The sequence below is a fragment of the Haliotis rufescens genome, unplaced genomic scaffold (assembly GCF_023055435.1).
Source record: "Haliotis rufescens isolate VD_foot unplaced genomic scaffold, xgHalRufe1.0.p SCAF_1, whole genome shotgun sequence".
NCBI lineage: Eukaryota > Metazoa > Mollusca > Gastropoda > Lepetellida > Haliotidae > Haliotis > Haliotis rufescens.
Genome location: NW_025963779.1, coordinates 964,533 through 985,000, shown reverse-complemented (window position 1 = coordinate 985,000; position 20,468 = coordinate 964,533). Strand labels below are relative to the sequence as shown.

General features: G+C 41.0%; 1 protein-coding gene across 1 annotated transcript in view; it reads left to right on the top strand.

The window, feature by feature from the left end:
* Positions 1-20,468, top strand: part of LOC124128493 (hydroxyacid-oxoacid transhydrogenase, mitochondrial-like) — a 51,373-nt gene that overhangs the window by 28,427 nt on the left and 2,478 nt on the right. Inside the window, exons 5-12 of the mRNA XM_046491927.1 lie at positions 350-504; positions 858-1,054; positions 1,640-1,717; positions 2,339-2,444; positions 5,179-5,328; positions 13,763-13,861; positions 14,603-14,681; positions 16,935-17,031. Coding sequence (XP_046347883.1) covers positions 350-504; positions 858-1,054; positions 1,640-1,717; positions 2,339-2,444; positions 5,179-5,328; positions 13,763-13,861; positions 14,603-14,681; positions 16,935-17,031 — 961 coding nt within the window. The remainder of the gene's footprint in view (positions 1-349; positions 505-857; positions 1,055-1,639; positions 1,718-2,338; positions 2,445-5,178; positions 5,329-13,762; positions 13,862-14,602; positions 14,682-16,934; positions 17,032-20,468) is intronic.

Here is a 20,468-nt window from a genome sequence, read left to right as displayed (position 1 = left end):
GATTAGACAATGCATAGACTCGTTAGTCCAGCTAAAATATTACGCCAGACTTCAAGCCTTGTTCGGCAAGGGTGGAAACTGGACTTTTATAGTCAAGCAATATTAGGACTGTAACATAAACGTATCCATGTCATGTTCAAGACATTAATATTACCCCAAAGTGTTGAAAGATTTCAATGTAATAATGCTCTTTTATATGCACATGTGGGTTTTCATAATTTTCAGTGTTGATTGGTAGCTCGCAAAAACATGAGATAATTAGCCATCACTTATTGCCAGTTGGTTAGTCTCTATGGACAACAGTTTTGTGTGTGGATGATGAGTGTTGAGATGCTGGCTTGTTTTCCAGGACTGCAAAAACTTAGGTGCCCGGAACGTGTGCGTCATGACGGACAGCAATCTGGTCGACCTGCCCCCGGTCAAGATGGCCCTGGAGTCGCTCGACAGACAGGGCATCCCCTACCAGGTGTACGACCAGTGCCGTGTTGAACCCACGGATGAGAGGTATTACAACAATACATTCCCCAAACACTCAGCATACAGCCTTGGATACCTGAGTCGCTGACTGATGACTGGAGACCTCTGTCAAGTTTAGGTGGCCCAGTCATCTAGCATGCTATAATACTGTGTGCAACGTTGGCATGCCAGAAACCTGGTGGGTTTGAATCTCAGTTCACCCTGAGTATGTTTTTCACCATACATGTACAGTGTACTTGTGGGTCTCGCCAAGTTGTAGACATCTGAGACCTGCATCACTTCTGGCTTTCCTCCTGCTTGAAGCTGCCGTACTTTCTATGATTTATATAGATAAACATTCTGTCAATCAAGTCTGTCAAACATTTGCTTTGAATTTCCAGTTTCAAAGCTGCTATCAGATTCGCGAAGGAGGGTGATTTTGACATGTATCTGGCTGTGGGAGGCGGGTCTGTCATGGATACGTGCAAGGCCGCCAACCTGTATGCCACCAACCCCAGCGCCGATTTCCTTGACTACGTGAACGCACCGATTGGGAAAGGCCTGCCTGTCACACACACACTGAAACCACTGATAGCTGGTGAGAGGGGGAGTTATCAGTCTCAACCACCCACCCACTCACTCACTCACTCACTAACTCATGTGTCCACTCATTCAGTCACTCACTCACTCAACCACTCAACCACTCACTAACTCATGTGTCCACCCACCCACTCACTCACTCACTCACTCACTCACTCAACCACTCACCCACTCACTCACTCAACCACTCAACCACTCAACCACCCACCCACCCACCCACTCACTCACTCACTAACTCATGTGTCCACTCACTCACTCAACCACTCAACCACCCACCCACCTACCCACTCACTCACCCACTCACCCACTCAACCACCAACCCACCAACCCACCAACCCACTCACTCACTCACTCACTCACTCACTCACTCACTCACTCACTCACTCACTCACTCACTCACTCACTCATGTGTCCACTCACTCACTCACTCACTCACTCACTCACTCATGTGTCCACTCACTCACTCACTCACTCACTCACTCACTCACTCACTCACTCACTCACTCACTCACTCACTCACTCACTCACCCACTCACTCACTCACTCACTCACTCACTCTGACCAAAGTGTTCTTCATTTCCAGTCACTACAACAGCTGGTACCGGCAGCGAGACAACCGGGACGGCAGTGTTTGACCTCCTGGAACTCAAAGCCAAGACAGGTCTGTCAATAGAAATAAGGTCTGGGTACCCTCACTCACTCACTACTATCTGGGTACCCAACCCCTATTACCCGACCCTACCCGGGTACCCGCTGTAGGTATCAAGAAATAGGTAAAATTGTCCGATTGGGAATAGTTTGACCGTAGCCCTGGCAAAGTGTATATAGATATTCCTATAAAACGATCTGGTCATGCATACACTGAATTTTTGTCTCCATTCAAACATATAAACTGAAGGAATGCATGCACAGACAGAAAGAAATGCAAACAGTAGTCACTCATGGTGTAACCGTGGAAAGTCTAGATAATTTTGGCCATTAAACAATATATCATGTGACTACCCACGGGTCCAGTTAGTCCTTTGGGTATCCTGGTCCTACGCAGGAACCACCCGACCCAAGTACCCGAGTTACCCGTCCCAGCCCTAATAGAAATGTTCCTACTTGTTAATAGTCGAGAAAGTGGTGAGAAGTAAAGGCAGAAAGTGAATTGTTTACAGTTTGCTGCCTCAGTTTATAGAAGGAATTTCTTAAGTGGGGGTAACTCTTCATTCACCATTTCATTTGCTGTTGGCTAGAAAGTCCCGCCCAGTTATTCCCCAGTGCTGTGTCTGTCATGCAGGGATATCCCAGCGGGCGCTGCGTCCGACGCTTGGCATCGTGGATCCCCTTCATCTGATCTCTCTCCCCGAGCGTGTAATGGCCTACAGCGGCATCGATGTCCTGTGGTTAGTCGTTGCTGTTGGGTGTGAGGAAGTTGCTGTTGTGTGATGAAGTTGTTGTTGTGTGTGATAATGTGCAGTTGTGTGAGATGAAGTTGCTGTTATGTGAGATGAAGTGCTGTTGTGTGAGATGAAGTGCTGTTGTGTGAGATGAAGTTTTTGTGTGTGATAATGTGCTGTTGAGTGTCGTGAAGGTGCTATTGTGTGAGATGAAGTTGCTGTTGTGTGATGAAGTGCTGTTGTGTGTGATGAAGTTGTTGTTGTGTGTGATAATGTGCTGTTGTGTGAGATGAAGTTGCTGTTATGTGAGATGAAGTGCTGTTGTGTGAGATGAAGTGCTGTTGTGTGAGATGAAGTTTTTGTGTGTGATAATGTGCTGTTGAGTGTCGTGAAGGTGCTATTGTGTGAGATGAAGTTGCTGGTGTGTGAGGAAGGTGCTGTTGTGTGAGATGAAGTTGCTGTTGTGTGATGAAGTGCTGTTGTGTGAGATGAAGTTGCTGTTGTGTGATGAAGTGCTGTTGTGTGAGATGAAGTTTCTGTTGTGTGTGATGCAATTGCTGATTTCTGATATCAAGTATGCTGTTGTGTGAGATGAAGGTGTTGTTATGCGAGATGAAGTTTGCTGTTGTGTGAGATGAAAGTGTTATGTGAGATGAAGTTTGCTGTTGTGTGTGATGAAGCTGCTGTTGTATGTGATGAAGTTTGCTGTTGTGTGAGATGAAGTAGCTGTTGTATGTGATGAAGTAGCTTTTGTGTGTGATGAAGCTGCTGTTGTGAGATGAAGTAGTTGTTGTGTGTGATGAACCTGCTGTTGTGTGATGAAGTAGTCGTTGTGTGTGATGAAGCTGCTGTTGTGAGATGAAGTAGTTGTTGTGTGTGATGAAGCTGCTGTTGTGTGATGAAGTAGTTGTTGTGTGTGATGAAGCTGCTGTTGTGAGATGAAGTAGTTGTTGTGTGTGACGAAGCTGCTGATGTGTGATGAAGTAGTTGTTTTGTGTGATGAAGCTCCTGTTGTGTGATGAAGTAGTAGTTGTGTGTGATGAAGCTGCTGTTGTGAGATGAAGTAGTTGTTGTGTGTGATGAAGCTGCTGTTGTGTGATGAAGTAGTTGTTGTGTGTGATGAAGCTGCTGTTGTGAGATGAAGTAGTTGTTGTGTGTGATGAAGCTGCTGTTGTGAGATGAAGTAGTTGTTGTGTGTGATGAAGCTGCTGTTGTGTGATGAAGTAGTTGTTGTGTGTGATGAAGCTGCTGTTGTGTGATGAAGTAGTTGTTGTGTGTGATGAAGCTGCTGTTGTGTGATGAAGTAGTTGTTTTGTCTGATGAAGCTGCTGTTGTGTGATGAAGTAGTTGTTGTGTGTGATGAAGCTGCTGTTGTGTGATGAAGTAGTTGTTGTGTGTGATGAAGCTGCTGTTGTGTGATGAAGTAGTTGTTGTGTGTGATGAAGCTGCTGTTGTGAGATGAAGTAGTTGTTGTGTGTGATGAAGCTGCTGTTGTGAGATGAAGTAGTCGTTGTGTGTGATGAACCTGCTGTTGTGTGATGAAGTAGTTGTTGTGTGTGATGAAGCTGCTGTTGTGTGATGAAGTAGTTGTTTTGTCTGATGAAGCTGATGTTGTGTGATGAAGTAGTTGTTGTTGTGTGATGAAGCTGCTGTTGTGTGATGAAGTAGTTGTTGTGTGTGATGAAGCTGCTGTTGTGTGAGATGAAGTAGTCGTTGTGTGTGATGAAGCTGCTGTTGTGTGATGAAGTAGTTGTTGTGTGTGATGAACCTGCTGTTGTGTGATGAAGTAGTTGTTGTGTGTGATGAAGCTGCTGTTGTGAGATGAAGTAGTTGTTGTGTGTGATGAAGCTGCTGTTGTGAGATGAAGTAGTTGTTGTGTGTGATGAAGCTGCTGTTGTGTGAGATGAAGTAGCTGTTGTGTGTGATGAAGCTGCTGTTGTGAGATGAAGTTTGCTGTTGTGAGATGAAGTTTGCTGTTGTGTGTGATGAAGCTGCTGTTGTGTGAGATGAAGTAGCTGTTTTGTGTGATGAAGCTGCTGTTGTGTGAGATGAAGCTGCTGTTGTGTGATGAAGTAGTTGTTTTGTCTGATGAAGCTGATGTTGTGTGATGAAGTAGTTGTTGTGTGTGATGAAGCTGCTGTTGTGTGATGAAGTAGTTGTTTTGTCTGATGAAGCTGATGTTGTGTGATGAAGTAGTTGTTGTGTGAGATGAAGTAGCTGTTGTGTGTGATGAAGCTGCTGTTGTGAGATGAAGTTTGCTCTTGTGTGAGATGAAGTTTGCTGTTGTGAGATGAAGTTTGCTGTTGTGTGAGATGAAGTTTGCTGTTGTGTGAGATGAAGCTGCTGTTGTGTGAGATGAAGTTTGCTGTTGTGTGAGATGAAGTTTGCTGTTGTGTGAGATGAAGCTGCTGTTGTGTGAGATGAAGTAGCTGTTGTGTGAGATGAAGTTTGCTGTTGTGTGAGATGAAGTTTGCTGTTGTGTGAGATGAAGCTGCTGTTGTGTGAGATGAAGTAGCTGTTGTGTGAGATGAAGTTTGCTGTTGTGTGAGATGAAGCTGCTGTTGTGTGAGATGAAGCTGCTGTTGTGTGAGATGAAGTAGCTGTTGTGTGAGATGAAGTTTGCTGTTGTGTGAGATGAAGCTGCTGTTGTGTGAGATGAAGCTGCTGTTGTGTGAGATGAAGTTTGCTGTTGTGTGAGATGAAGTTTGCTGTTGTGTGAGATGAAGTTTGCTGTTGCCAGCCATGCCCTGGAGTGCTACACGACCATGAGTTACACGGACAGAGACCGGCCAAGCAACCCCCAACTGCGCCCCGCTTACCAAGGATTCAATCCCATCAGTGACATCTGGGCTCAGCACGCTCTCCGCATGACGGCCAAGTATATCAAGAGGTGAGTTGAGTGGAGTTACACTCACTCGTGAATTCTGGTTTGCCCTGATTATGTTTCTAGATTTGTCAGCACTATACACAGGCCCATGGGCTTCACAAAAGTGTTGGACGTCAATACCTGCATCACTTCAGATTTTCCTCCGTGTTGACTGTGATATAACTGAACTAATAATCCAAACTTTGTTCCAACTCACTCACTCACTCACTATTCTGAGGAATCTATTTTTAGCCGATAGTGTTATTAGGATTTATTTTACTTGGATGAAATTGTGTGATGTGTAATAGTAGTGAGATATTGTGTGATGTGTAATAGTAGTGTGATATTGTGTGATATGTAATAGTAGTGTGATATTGTGTGATGTGCAATAGTAGTGTGATATTGTGAGAAGACCGCCTCCGTGGTCTTGTGGTAGAGCGTCCGCCCGGAGAGCGGAAGGTCCAGGGTTCGATCCCGGGCCGCGTCATACAAAAAGACGTTAAAAGATTGTACTTGTTGTTACCCTGTCTGGCGCTCGGCATTAAGGGGCTAAAACAAGGACTGGTCGGCTCGGAGTCAGTATACTGTGTCTGAGTGGGGTATTCATGTTAAACTGCGGCATGGTATCTCAGTGAGCTAGCACTATAAATCGGCATCAGTCCGGACTAGTACAAGCAGCCACACACACACATACACGTGCATGCACGTCGCTATATAAGTGCAATAATCTTGGACGCGACGTTAAACCCAATTTCACCTCACCTGATATTGTGAGATGTGTAATAGTAGTGTGATATTGTGTGATATGTAATAGTAGTGTGATATTGTGTGATGTGTAATAGTAGTGTGATATTGTGTAATGTGTAATAGTGGTGTGATATTGTGTGATATGTAATAGTAGTGTGATATTGTGTGATGTGTAATAGTAGTGTGATATTGTGTAATGTGTAACAGTAGTGTGATATTGTGAGATATGTAATAGTAGTGTGATATTGTGAGATGTCTAATAGTAGTGTGATATTGTGAGATATGTAATAGTAGTGTGATATTGTGAGATGTCTAATAGTAGTGTGATATTGTGTGATATGTAATAGTAGTGTGATATTGTGTGATGTGTAATAGTAGTGTGATATTGTGTAATGTGTAATAGTGGTGTGATATTGTGTGATATGTAATAGTAGTGTGATATTGTGTGATATGTAATAGTAGTGTGATATTGTGTAATGTGTAACAGTAGTGTGATATTGTGAGATATGTAATAGTAGTGTGATATTGTGTGATGTGTAATAGTAGTGTGATATTGTGTAATGTGTAACAGTAGTATGATATCGTGTGATGTGTAATAGTAGTGTGATATTGTGTGATATGTAATAGTAGTGTGATATCGTGTGATGTGTAATAGTAGTGTGATATTGTGAGATGTGTAATAGTAGTGTGATATTGTGAGATGTGTAATAGTAGTGTGATATTGTTTGATGTGTAATAGTAGTGTGATATTGTGTGATGTGTAATAGTAGTGTGATATTGTTTGATGTGTAATAGTAGTGTGATATTGTTTGATGTGTAATAGTAGTGTGATATTGTGTAATGTGTAATAGTGGTGTGATATTGTGTGATATGTAATAGTAGTGTGATATTGTGTGATGTGTAATAGTAGTGTGATATTGTGAGATGTCTAATAGTAGTGTGATATTGTGTGATATGTAATAGTAGTGTGATATTGTGTGATGTGTAATAGTAGTGTGATATTGTGTAATGTGTAATAGTGGTGTGATATTGTGTGATATGTAATAGTAGTGTGATATTGTGTGATGTGTAATAGTAGTGTGATATTGTGTAATGTGTAACAGTAGTGTGATATTGTGAGATATGTAATAGTAGTGTGATATTGTGTGATGTGTAATAGTAGTGTGATATTGTGTAATGTGTAACAGTAGTATGATATCGTGTGATGTGTAATAGTAGTGTGATATTGTGTGATATGTAATAGTAGTGTGATATCGTGTGATGTGTAATAGTAGTGTGATATTGTGAGATGTGTAATAGTAGTGTGATATTGTGAGATGTGTAATAGTAGTGTGATATTGTTTGATGTGTAATAGTAGTGTGATATTGTGTGATGTGTAATAGTAGTGTGATATTGTTTGATGTGTAATAGTAGTGTGATATTGTTTGATGTGTAATAGTAGTGTGATATTGTGTAATGTGTAATAGTGGTGTGATATTGTGTGATATGTAATAGTAGTGTGATATTGTGTGATGTGTAATAGTAGTGTGATATTGTGTAATGTGTAACAGTAGTGTGATATTGTGAGATATGTAATAGTAGTGTGATATTGTGAGATGTCTAATAGTAGTGTGATATTGTGTAATGTGTAACAGTAGTATGATATCGTGTGATGTGTAATAGTAGTGTGATATTGTGTGATATCTAATAGTAGTGTGATATCGTGTGATGTGTAATAGTAGTGTGATATTGTGAGATGTGTAATAGTAGTGTGATATTGTGAGATGTGTAATAGTAGTGTGATATTGTTTGATGTGTAATAGTAGTGTGATATCGTGTGATGTGTAATAGTAGTGTGATATTGTGTGATGTGTAATAGTAGTGTGATATCGTGTGATGTGTAATAGTAGTGTGATATTGTGTGATGTGTAATAGTAGTGTGATATTGTGTGATATGTAATAGTAGAGTGATATTGTGTGATGTGTAATAGTAGTGTGATATTGTTTGATGTGTAATAGTAGTGTGATATTGTTTGATGTGTAACAGTAGTATGATATCGTGTGATGTGTAATAGTAGTGTGATATTGTGTGATGTGTAATAGTAGTGTGATATTGTGTGATGTGTAATAGTAGTGTGATATTGTTTGATGTGTAACAGTAGTATGATATCGTGTGATGTGTAATAGTAGTGTGATATTGTGTGATGTGTAATAGTAGTGTGATATTGTTTGATGTGTAACAGTAGTATGATATTGTGTGATGTGTAATAGTAGTGTGATATTGTGTGATGTGTAATAGTAGTGTGATATTGTGAGATATGTAATAGTAGTGTGATATTGTGTGATGTGTAATAGTAGTGTGATATTGTTTGATGTGTAACAGTAGTATGATATTGTGTGATGTGTAATAGTAGTGTGATATTGTGTGATGTGTAATAGTAGTGTGATATTGTGAGATATGTAATAGTAGTGTGATATTGTGTGATGTGTAATAGTAGTGTGATATTGTGTGATGTGTAATAGTAGTGTGATATTGTGAGATGTGTAATAGTAGTGTGATATCGTGTGATGTGTAATAGTAGTGTGATATTGTGAGATATGTAATAGTAGTGTGATATTGTGTGATGTGTAATAGTAGTGTGATATTGTGTGATGTGTAATAGTAGTGTGATATTGTGAGATGTGTAATAGTAGTGTGATATTGTGAGATGTGTAATAGTAGTGTGATATTGTGAGATATGTAATAGTAGTGTGATATTGTGTGATGTGTAATAGTAGTGTGATAATGTGTGATGTGTAATAGTAGTGTGATATTGTGAGATGTGTAATAGTAGTGTGATATTGTGTGATATGTAATAGTAGTGTGATATCGTGTGATGTGTAATAGTAGTGTGATATTGTGTGATGTGTAATAGTAGTGTGATATCGTGTGATGTGTAATAGTAGTGTGATATTGTGTGATGTGTAATAGTAGTGTGATATTGTGTGATATGTAATAGTAGAGTGATATTGTGTGATGTGTAATAGTAGTGTGATATTGTGTGATGTGTAATAGTAGTGTGATATTGTGAGATGTGTAATAGTAGTGTGATATTGTGTGATATGTAATAGTAGTGTGATATTGTGTGATGTGTAATAGTAGTGTGATATCGTGTGATGTCTAATAGTAGTGTGATATTGTGAGATATGTAATAGTAGTGTGATATTGTGTGATGTGTAATAGTAGTGTGATATTGTGTGATGTGTAATAGTAGTGTGATATTGTGAGATGTGTAATAGTAGTGTGATATTGTGTGATATGTAATAGTAGTGTGATATCGTGTGATGTGTAATAGTAGTGTGATATTGTGTGATGTGTAATAGTAGTGTGATATTGTGAGATGTGTAATAGTAGTGTGATATTGTGTGATGTGTAATAGTAGTGTGATATCGTGTGATGTGTAATAGTAGTGAGATATTGTGTGATATGTAATAGTAGTGTGATATTGTGTGATGTGTAATAGTAGTGTGATATTGTGAGATGTGTAATAGGAGTGTGATATTGTGTGATGTGTAATAGTAGTGTGATATTGTGTGATACTGTAAATCTGGAAATTAATATGTCTCCAAATTAATATGACTGCTGACCCCTAGCCAAAAATGCAACTCAATATCAATGCGACTTCCCCCACCCTATCCCCAGTGGAATGACACATTACCTTTATCCAAGCAAACAGCAAATAACACTTTCATAAACTTTCTTACTTAAATTAGGAATTTAATATGCGCTTTCCGACATATGCGTGCACGGGCCTGCCAGGCCATTTGGTGTTTGGTCGAAAAAGGGTATGTCCGAAAAGGTGAATCAACCTAGGTGGGGCTTTTAGGGTTGCTTACTTAATTTGGAGAACAAATTTTGAATTTTGAAATATGCCATACAAAAGGTGGAAGGGGAGGGGGGTGGGGTGTGTGTGTGTGTGGACTGGGTGTGTGTGTGTGTGTGTGTGTGTGTGGACTAAAGGGAGTTTGTGTGTTTTTATAGGTTTAGAATTTTAGGGTATATTGGCAGCTTGTTTGTTGTATTTTTATTTTTAAATGCGGCGAAGTAGGTCTGTTTTGATTAGATATATGCCTAGTGCTTTAAATGTTTGTAAAGTCATTTAGGGGGTTAAGTACCGTTGCTAGTGTCATTTGATTGTTGCAGTTTAGTGTGGATTGGAGTGTTGTACTGTGTTGCTCGTAATGTGTGCAATATAGTCATACATGTTCAGGCGTTTCTTTTAAATTGCAGTGGGGGCATTTACCGGTTTGGTGTTTTTTAATTTGGTGTAGGTGGGAGTTTAACTTAGTGTGGCCTGTTTGTAGTTTAGTTATTACTCTGTAAATTTTTTGGGTTTTAGGATGGATTTTTGTATTTTTGAGTGGCTTTTGAAGCAGGTGTTTTAGTTTGCAATCAGATTTCTGATAGTTATTTTGCCACTTTTGGAAGATTTTATACTTTGTGATACTTTTAATTTCTTTTTTTGATATTGGTAGGCTGATGCTTACTTCTTCCAATTTTAGTCCTGATTTAGCTGCTTTGTCCAAACACTCCAACGTGGGCAGGGATCCAAACTATTTCTATGTCCTTACCTAGTTTACGTAGATTATTGGCGCTTTTAAATATCTGTTGTATTAGTTTTGGGCGCTTTTTTGTGTTTTTGTTTTTTATGGCCTGGAGCCCACTTAATGAGTCTGAAAGGATTAGGGTTTTTTGGTGTCTATTTATTTGAACGCTGTGCAGGGCTGTTACTATCCCCATTAATTCGGCTGTGAAAATTGATTGATTATTTGGGAGCCTGTATGATTGTGTTTCTTTTTGGGGTTTGTTGATATGGATGCCGAATCCTGTGCGTTTTGAGCCCGGGTCAAAGGACACCAATTTGGCAATTTTTCGTGAATGTAGGCTGATGTGATGGATTTAGCGGTATTTGGATCAGTTTCTTTATTTAGTCTGGTAGAGAGAGATATGTCGATTTGGGGGGTTTGGAGTTTGGGTGTGAAGGTGTTATTTGGGGCTGTGTTTAATTGTAAAGTATTTAGGTTGTGTGTATTTAGGTAATTTATTATGCATTGAGAGATTGGTGTAAATTGAGGGGTTTTGCGAGCGAGAGCTTGGAGTCTGGGGCTTGTTAGTTTTAAGGATTTGTTGGTTTTGTTGGGTTGAGGCCCAGTAATTCATTGTTAGATGATCCCGGCATAGATCCAGGGGTATTTCGCCGGTTAGTGCCTGTAGCGATATGTGCTGTGTGCCATGCTGAGTGTGTGTGATTATCTTGAGTGCTTGATATCGAATTGAGTTTAGTTTATCGGTTAATGAGGAGTTTAAGGTGTTGTATATTTGGCATCCATAGTCTATTTTTGATCTAATTAGTGATTTGTAAAGTGATAGTAGGGTCTCCTTGGAGGCCCCCAGTTGGAACCTGTCAGGCAGCGTGGTGTGTTTAGGTCTTTAGTGCATCTATTTGTTAGGTTTTTAATGTGAGCACCCCAGGTGAGGTGTTCATCAAAGATAAGTCCAAGGAATTTGGTTTCTTTTGGAATTTTATTTTTTTTTGTTTTAGTTTATGGGGTGTTTGCACACATATTTCTGTGTTTGAATACTATCCCTGTTTGTTTTTTTCGGCATTTAGTGAGAAACCCAATTTTTTTGCCTATATTTGAATTTTATTTAATGCATTCTGCAGTAATTTTTTAGGCATATTTATGCTTCTGGTGCAGACCCAGAGGGCTCGATCATCCGCATATTTGGAAGTTTGAATTTTAATGGGTATTCCCTCGAATAGGTCATTAATCATAACGTTTAAAAGTGTTTGGCTTAGAATGCTACCTTGGGGTGTGGTATTTTCTAAGGGACACTGGTCCGATAGCGTTTGGTCGATACCCACGGTTATTTTGCAATTACAATTGTAGTAAGGAAGTCTTGGATATAGTTTATTTTTTGGCCTTTAAGTCCTGCTTTTTTAGTTTTTGTATTAGCCCGTTATGCCATACCATATCGAAAGCTTTAGAGAAGTCTAGAAATATGCCTACTGTGTATTGTCGGTTTAGCTGGCACTTCCATAAAGACAAGTAACAGTTTATATGTCTATTCTGTTGACTGGCATTAAGGAAGTTCATAGGCAATAAAATAATGGAACCAGAACTGTTCACTGATTGAAGAGAAGGTGTCAACAAGCTTGACACGAGTGGGTAGATCTCTTGACCCCAGCAGTCATAACTCACCTGATGCCCATTGTGTAATTGCTATTTTTTGAATGACATTGTTATATACTTGTTACAATTGCTGCTCAATAAAAAGTGTTTGTGTTTATATTCAAGTTGGTATTTTCGCTGTCCAAAGTGTGCAGTCAGGCCGTCTTATTGTTGTGCAAAGTTAATTAACATAGCGTTATTGTTCATATTATGTGACATAGCGTTATAGTTGATATTATGTGACATAGCGTTATTGTTCATATTATGTGACATAGCGTTATAGTTGATATTATGCGACATAGCGTTATAGTTGATATTATGTGACATAGCGTTATAGTTGATATTATGCGACATAGCGTTATAGTTGATATTATGCGACACAGCGTTATAGTTGATATTGTGTGACATAGCGTTATTGTTCATATTATGTGACATAGGGTTATAGTTGATATTATGTGACATAGCGTTATAGTTGATATTGTGTGACATAGCGTTATTGTTCATATTATGTGACATAGCGTTATAGTTGATATTATGTGACATAGCGTTATTGTTCATATTATGTGACATAGCGTTATAGTTGATATATGGCGACATAGCCTTATAGTTGATATTATGCGACACAGCGTTATTGTTCATATTATGTGACATAGCGTTATAGTTGATAGTATGTGACATAGCGTTATTGTTCATATTATGTGACATAGCGTTATAGTTGATATTATGCGACATAGCGTTATAGTTGATATTATGCGACACAGCGTTATAGTTGATATTGTGTGACATAGCGTTATTGTTCATATTATGTGACATAGCGTTATAGTTGATATTATGTGACATAGCGTTATTGTTCATATTATGTGACATAGCGTTATAGTTGATATTATGCGACATAGCGTTATAGTTGATATTATGTGACATAGCGTTATAGTTGATATTATGCGACATAGCGTTATAGTTGATATTATGCGACACAGCGTTATAGTTGATATTGTGTGACATAGCGTTATTGTTCATATTATGTGACATAGGGTTATAGTTGATATTATGTGACATAGCGTTACAGTTGATATTGTGTGACACAGCGTTATTGTTCATATTGTGTGACATAGCGTTATTGTTCATATTGTGTGACATAGCGTTATAGTTGATATTATGTGACATAGCGTTATAGTTGATATTATGTGACATAGCGTTACAGTTGATATGATGTGACAAAGCGTTATTGTTCATATTGTGTGACATAGCGTTATTGTTCATATTGTGTGACATAGCGTTATAGTTGATATTATGTGACATAGCGTTATAGTTGATATTATGTGACATAGCGTTACAGTTGATATGATGTGACAAAGCGTTATTGTTCATATTGTGTGACATAGCGTTATTGTTCATATTGTGTGACATAGCGTTATAGTTGATATTATGTGACATAGCGTTATAGTTGATATTATGTGACATAGCGTTATAGTTGATATGATGTGACAAAGCGTTATAGTTGTTATTTCTGTCTGATAGAGCTGTGTATGACGTGGGTGATGAGGAGGCTCGGTCAGCCATGCATCTTGCCAGCTCCTATGCCGGAATCGGCTTCGGCAACGGAGGAGTGCATCTGTGGTGAGTCAGTGACCACATAACCATGACAACATGCAGCCGGTGACTCACATCGATACAACCTGTAAAGTGTCCTTTGTATTGCACAATAGAGAGAGAATATGTTCCTTAAGAAAACTATCAATACACAATGTGAATGATAACATGTGAGTAAATACTCTATGGAGGGGCAGTGAGGTGGCCAAGTGGTTAAAGCCTTTGCTCGTCACACTGAAAACCCAGGTTCAATTCTCACCATGGGTACAATGTGTGAAGCCCATTTCTGGTGTCCCCCGCTGTGATATTGATGGAATATTGCTAAAAGCGATGTTGAACCTCACTCACTCACTCACTCACTCACTCACTCACTCACTCACTCACTCACTCACTCACTCACTCACTCACTCACTCACTCACTCACTCACTCACTCACTCACTCACTCACTCACTCACTCACTCACTCACTCACTCACTCACTCACTCACTCACTCACTCACTCACTCACTCACTCACTCACTCACTCACTCACTCACTCACTCACTCACTCACTCACTCACTCACTCACTCACTCACTCACTCACTCACTCACTCACTCACTCACTCACTCACTCACTCACTCACTCACTCACTCACTCACTCACTCACTCACTCACTCACTCACTCACTCACTCACTCACTCACTCACTCACTCACTCACTCACTCACTCACTCACTCACTCACTGTTATTATTCACTCAAGACCAAGTTGTCTCCCTTGTTTTCCAGCCACGGCATGTGCTACCCAATCTCCAGCCAGGGAAAGAAGTTTACGTCAAAAGACTACAGCCAGGACTACGCTCTGATTGTAGGTGGCAGTACTATGCTCTGATTGTAGGTGGCAGTACTATGCTCTGATTGTAGGTGGCGCTACTATGCTCTGATTGTAGGTGGCAGTACTACGCTCTGATTGTAGGTGCCAGGACTACGCTCTGATTGTAGGTGGCAGTACTATGCTCTGATTGTAGGTGGCAGTACTACGCTCTGATTGTAGGTGGCAGTACTACGCTCTGATTGTAGGTGGCAGTACTACGCTCTGATTGTAGGTGGCAGTACTATGCTCTGATTGTAGGTGGCACTACTACGCTCCGATTGTAGGTGGCAGTACTACGCTCTGATTGTAGGTGGCAGTACTATGCTCTGATTGTAGGTGGCAGGACTATGCTCTGATTGTAGGTGGCAGCACTATGCTCTGATTGTAGGTGGCAGGACTACGCTCTGATTGTAGGTGGCAGTACTACGCTCTGATTGTAGGTGGCAGTACTACGCTCTGATTGTAGGTGGCAGTACTACGCTCTGATTGTAGGTGGCAGTACTACGCTCTGATTGTAGGTGGCAGTACTATGCTCTGATTGTAGGTGGCAGTACTACGCTCTGATTGTAGGTGGCAGTACTACGCTCTGATTGTAGGTGGCAGGACTATGCTCTGATTGTAGGTGGCAGCACTATGCTCTGATTGTAGGTGGCAGTACTACGCTCTGATTGTAGGTGGCAGTACTACGCTCTGATTGTAGGTGGCAGTACTACGCTCTGATTGTAGGTGGCAGTACTACGCTCTGATTGTAGGTGGCAGTACTACGCTCTGATTGTAGGTGGCAGTACTACGCTCTGATTGTAGGTGGCAGTACTACGCTCTGATTGTAGGTGGCAGTACTATGCTCTGATTGTAGGTGGCAGTACTACGCTCTGATTGTAGGTGGCAGTACTACGCTCTGATTGTAGGTGGCAGGACTATGCTCTGATTGTAGGTGGCAGTACTACGCTCTGATTGTAGGTGGCAGTACTATGCTCTGATTGTAGGTGGCAGTACTACGCTCTGATTGTAGGTGGCAGTACTATGCTCTGATTGTAGGTGGCAGTACTACGCTCTGATTGTAGGTGGCAGTACTACGCTCTGATTGTAGGTGGCAGTACTATGCTCTGATTGTAGGTGGCAGTACTATGCTCTGATTGAGGTGGCAGCACTATGCTCTGATTGTAGGTGGCAGCACTATGCTCTGATTGTAGGTGGCAGTACTACGCTCTGATTGTAGGTGGCAGTACTATGCTCTGATTGTAGGTGGCAGTACTATGCTCTGATTGTAGGTGGCAGTACTATGCTCTGATTGTAGGTGGCAGTACTATGCTCTGATTGTAGGTGGCAGTACTATGCTCTGATTGTAGGTGGCAGTACTACGCTCTGATTGTAGGTGGCAGTACTATGCTCTGATTGTAGGTGGCAGTACTATGCTCTGATTGTAGGTGGCAGTACTATGCTTTGATTGTAGGTGGCAGTACTATGCTCTGATTGTAGGTGGCAGTACTATGCTCTGATTGTAGGTGGCAGTACTATGCTCTGATTGTAGGTGGCAGTACTATGCTCTGATTGTAGGTGGCAGTACTACGCTCTGATTGTAGGTGGCAGTACTATGCTCTGATTGTAGGTGGCAGTACTACGCTCTGATTGTAGGTGGCAGTACTACGCTCTGATTGTAGGTGGCAGTACTATGCTTTGATTGTAGGTGGCAGTACTATGCTCTGATTGTAGGTGGCCCTACTATGCTCTGATTGAAGGTGGCAGTACTATGCTCTTATTACAGGTGCCACTGCTGTGCTCTGATTGTAGGTGGCACCACTATGCTCTGATTATAGGTGGCGCTACAATGTTTTGATTGTAGGTGGCACCACTATGCTCTGATTGTAGGTGGCGCTGCTGTGCTCTGATTGCAGGTGGCACCACTATGCTCTGATTGTAGGTGGCGCTGCTGTGCTCTGATTGCAGGTGGCACCACTATGCTCTGATTGTAGGTGGCGCTGCTGTGCTCTGATTGCAGGTGGCACCACTATGCTCTGATTGTAGGTGGCGCTGCTGTGCTCTGATTGTAGGTGGCGCTGCTGTGCTCTGATTGCAGGTGGCACCACTATGCTCTGATTGTAGGTGGCGCTGCTGTGCTCTGATTGCAGGTGGCACCACTATGTTCTGATTGTAGGTGGCTCTGCTGTGCTCTGAGTCCAGCTGGCAGTATCTTGTGTTATGTTAGATATGATGTTGTTATGTTTGACTTGACTTCCTCTGCCTCAGCCCCATGGCCTCTCCGTCATCATCACGGCGCCGGCTGTGTTCGAGTTTACAGCTCCTGCATGCCCTGAGCGACACATCGAGGCTGCGGAATGTCTGGGTAAGCAGGAATACACGTCTTGTCATTTTATTCATCGTGGATTAAACTATAGAACATTTCTTGTAACATAATGGATGATATTATTAGCTTATTAAACATGTTAAGTCCATTATAATATATATCAACTGTATAATAGTGTAATATAATGATAGCGTTGTAGTCTGTGATGTTGTAGGCGTTGATGATGTAGGTGTGAATGTTGTAGTCTGTGATGTGGGTGTGAATGTTGTAGGTGTGGATGTTGTAGTCCGTGATGTTGTAGGTGTGGATGTTGTAGTCCGTGATGTTGTAGGTGTGGATGTTGTAATCTGTGATGTTGTAGTCTGTGATGTTTTAGGTGTGGATGTTGTAGTCTGTGATGTTGTAGGTGTGGATGTTGTAGTCTGTGATGTTGTAGTCTGTGATGTTGTAGTCTGTGATGTTGTAGTCTGTGATGTTTTAGGTGTGGATGTTGTAATCCGTGATGTTGTAGTCTGTGATGTTTTAGGTGTGGATGTTGTAGTCCGTGATGTTGTAGGTGTGGATGTTGTAGTCTGTGATGTTGTAGGTGTGGATGTTGTAGTCTGTGATGTTGTAGTCTGTGATGTTGTAGTCTGTGATGTTGTAGTCTGTGATGTTGTAGGTGTGGATGTTGTAATCTGTGATGTTGTAGTCTGTGATGTTGTAGGTGTGGATGTTGTAGTCTGTGATGTTGTAGTCTGTGATGTTGTAGGTGTGGATGTTGTAGTCTGTGATGTTGTAGTCTGTGATGTTGTAGTCTGTGATGTTGTAGGTGTGGATGTTGTAGTCTGTGATGTTGTAGTCTGTGATGTTGTAGGTGTGGATGTTGTAGTCTGTGATGTTGTAGTCTGTGATGTTGTAGTCTGTGATGTTTTAGGTGTGGATGTTGTAGTCTGTGATGTTGTAGTCTGTGATGTTGTAGTCTGTGATGTTGTAGTCTGTGATGTTGTAGGTGTGGATGTTGTAGTCTGTGATGTTGTAGTCTGTGATGTTGTAGTCTGTGATGTTGTAGTCTGTGATGTTGTAGGTGTGGATGTTGTAGTCTGTGATGTTGTAGGTGTGGATGTTGTAGTCTGTGATGTTGTAGGTGTGGATGTTGTAGTCTGTGATGTTGTAGTCTGTGATGTTGTAGTCTGTGATGTTGTAGGTGTGGATGTTGTAGTCTGTGATGTTGTAGTCTGTGATGTTGTAGTCTGTGATGTTGTAGTCTGTGATGTTGTAGGTGTGGATGTTGTAGTCTGTGATGTTGTAGTCTGTGATGTTGTAGGTGTGGATGTTGTAGTCTGTGATGTTGTAGGTGTGGATGTTGTAATCTGTGATGTTGTAGTCTGTGATGTTGTAGGTGTGGATGTTGTAGTCTGTGATGTTGTAGTCTGTGATGTTGTAGGTGTGGATGTTGTAGTCTGTGATGTTGTAGTCTGTGATGTTGTAGTCTGTGATGTTGTAGTCTGTGATGTTGTAGGTGTGGATGTTGTAGTCTGTGATGTTGTAGTCTGTGATGTTGTAGTCTGTGATGTTGTAGTCTGTGATGTTGTAGGTGTGGATGTTGTAGTCTGTGATGTTGTAGGTGTGGATGTTGTAATCTGTGATGTTGTAGTCTGTGATGTTGTAGTCTGTGATGTTGTAGTCTGTGATGTGGGTGTGAATGTTGTAGGTGTGGATGTTGTAGTCCGTGATGTTGTAGGTGTGGATGTTGTAGTCCGTGATGTTGTAGGTGTGGATGTTGTAATCTGTGATGTTGTAGTCTGTGATGTTTTAGGTGTGGATGTTGTAGTCTGTGATGTTGTAGTCTGTGATGTTGTAGGTGTGGATGTTGTAGTCTGTGATGTTGTAGTCTGTGATGTTTTAGGTGTGGATGTTGTAGTCTGTGATGTTGTAGTCTGTGATGTTTTAGGTGTGGATGTTGTAATCTGTGATGTTGTAGTCTGTGATGTTGTAGTCTGTGATGTTGTAGTCTGTGATGTTGTAGTCTGTGATGTTGTAGGTGTGGATGTTGTAGTCTGTGATGTTGTAGTCTGTGATGTTGTAGTCTGTGATGTTGTAGTCTGTGATGTTGTAGGTGTGGATGTTGTAGGTGTGGATGTTGTAGTCTGTGATGTTGTAGTCTGTGATGTTGTAGTCTGTGATGTTGTAGTCTGTGATGTTGTAGGTGTGGATGTTGTAGTCTGTGATGTTGTAGGTGTGGATGTTGTAATCTGTGATGTTGTAGTCTGTGATGTTGTAGTCTGTGATGTTGTAGGTGTGGATGTTGTAATCTGTGATGTTGTAGTCTGTGATGTTGTAGTCTGTGATGTGGGTGTGAATGTTGTAGGTGTGGATGTTGTAGTCTGTGATGTTGTAGGTGTGGATGTTGTAGTCTGTGATGTTGTAGGTGTGGATGTTGTAATCTGTGATGTTGTAGTCTGTGATGTTGTAGTCTGTGATGTTGTAGTCTGTGATGTTGTAGTCCGTGATGTTGTAGGTGTGGATGTTGTAATCTGTGATGTTGTAGTCTGTGATGTTGTAGTCTGTGATGTTGTAGTCTGTGATGTTGTAGTCTGTGATGTTGTAGGTGTGGATGTTGTAATCTGTGATGTTGTAGTCTGTGATGTTGTAGGTGTGGATGTTGTAGTCTGTGATGTTGTAGGTGTGGATGTTGTAATCTGTGATGTTGTAGTCTGTGATGTTGTAGTCTGTGATGTTGTAGGTGTGGATGTTGTAATCTGTGATGTTGTAGTCTGTGATGTTGTAGTCTGTGATGTGGGTGTGAATGTTGTAGGTGTGGATGTTGTAGTCTGTGATGTTGTAGTCTGTGATGTTGTAGGTGTGGATGTTGTAGTCTGTGATGTTGTAGGTGTGGATGTTGTAGGTGTGGATGTTGTAGTCTGTGATGTTGTAGTCTGTGATGTTGTAGTCTGTGATGTTGTAGTCTGTGATGTTGTAGGTGTGGATGTTGTAGTCTGTGATGTTGTAGTCTGTGATGTTGTAGTCTGTGATGTTGTAGGTGTGGATGTTGTAGTCTGTGATGTTGTAGGTGTGGATGTTGTAGTCTGTGATGTTGTAGGTGTGGATGTTGTAGGTGTGGATGTTGTAGTCTGTGATGTTGTAGGTGTGGATGTTGTAGTCTGTGATGTTGTAGGTGTGGATGTTGTAGTCTGTGATGTTGTAGTCTGTGATGTTGTAGTCTGTGATGTTGTAGTCTGTGATGTTGTAGGTGTGGATGTTGTAGTCTGTGATGTTGTAGTCTGTGATGTTGTAGTCTGTGATGTTGTAGGTGTGGATGTTGTAGTCTGTGATGTTGTAATCTGTGATGTTGTAGTCTGTGATGTTGTAGTCTGTGATGTTGTAGGTGTGGATGTTGTAATCTGTGATGTTGTAGTCTGTGATGTTGTAGTCTGTGATGTGGGTGTGAATGTTGTAGGTGTGGATGTTGTAGTCTGTGATGTTGTAGTCTGTGA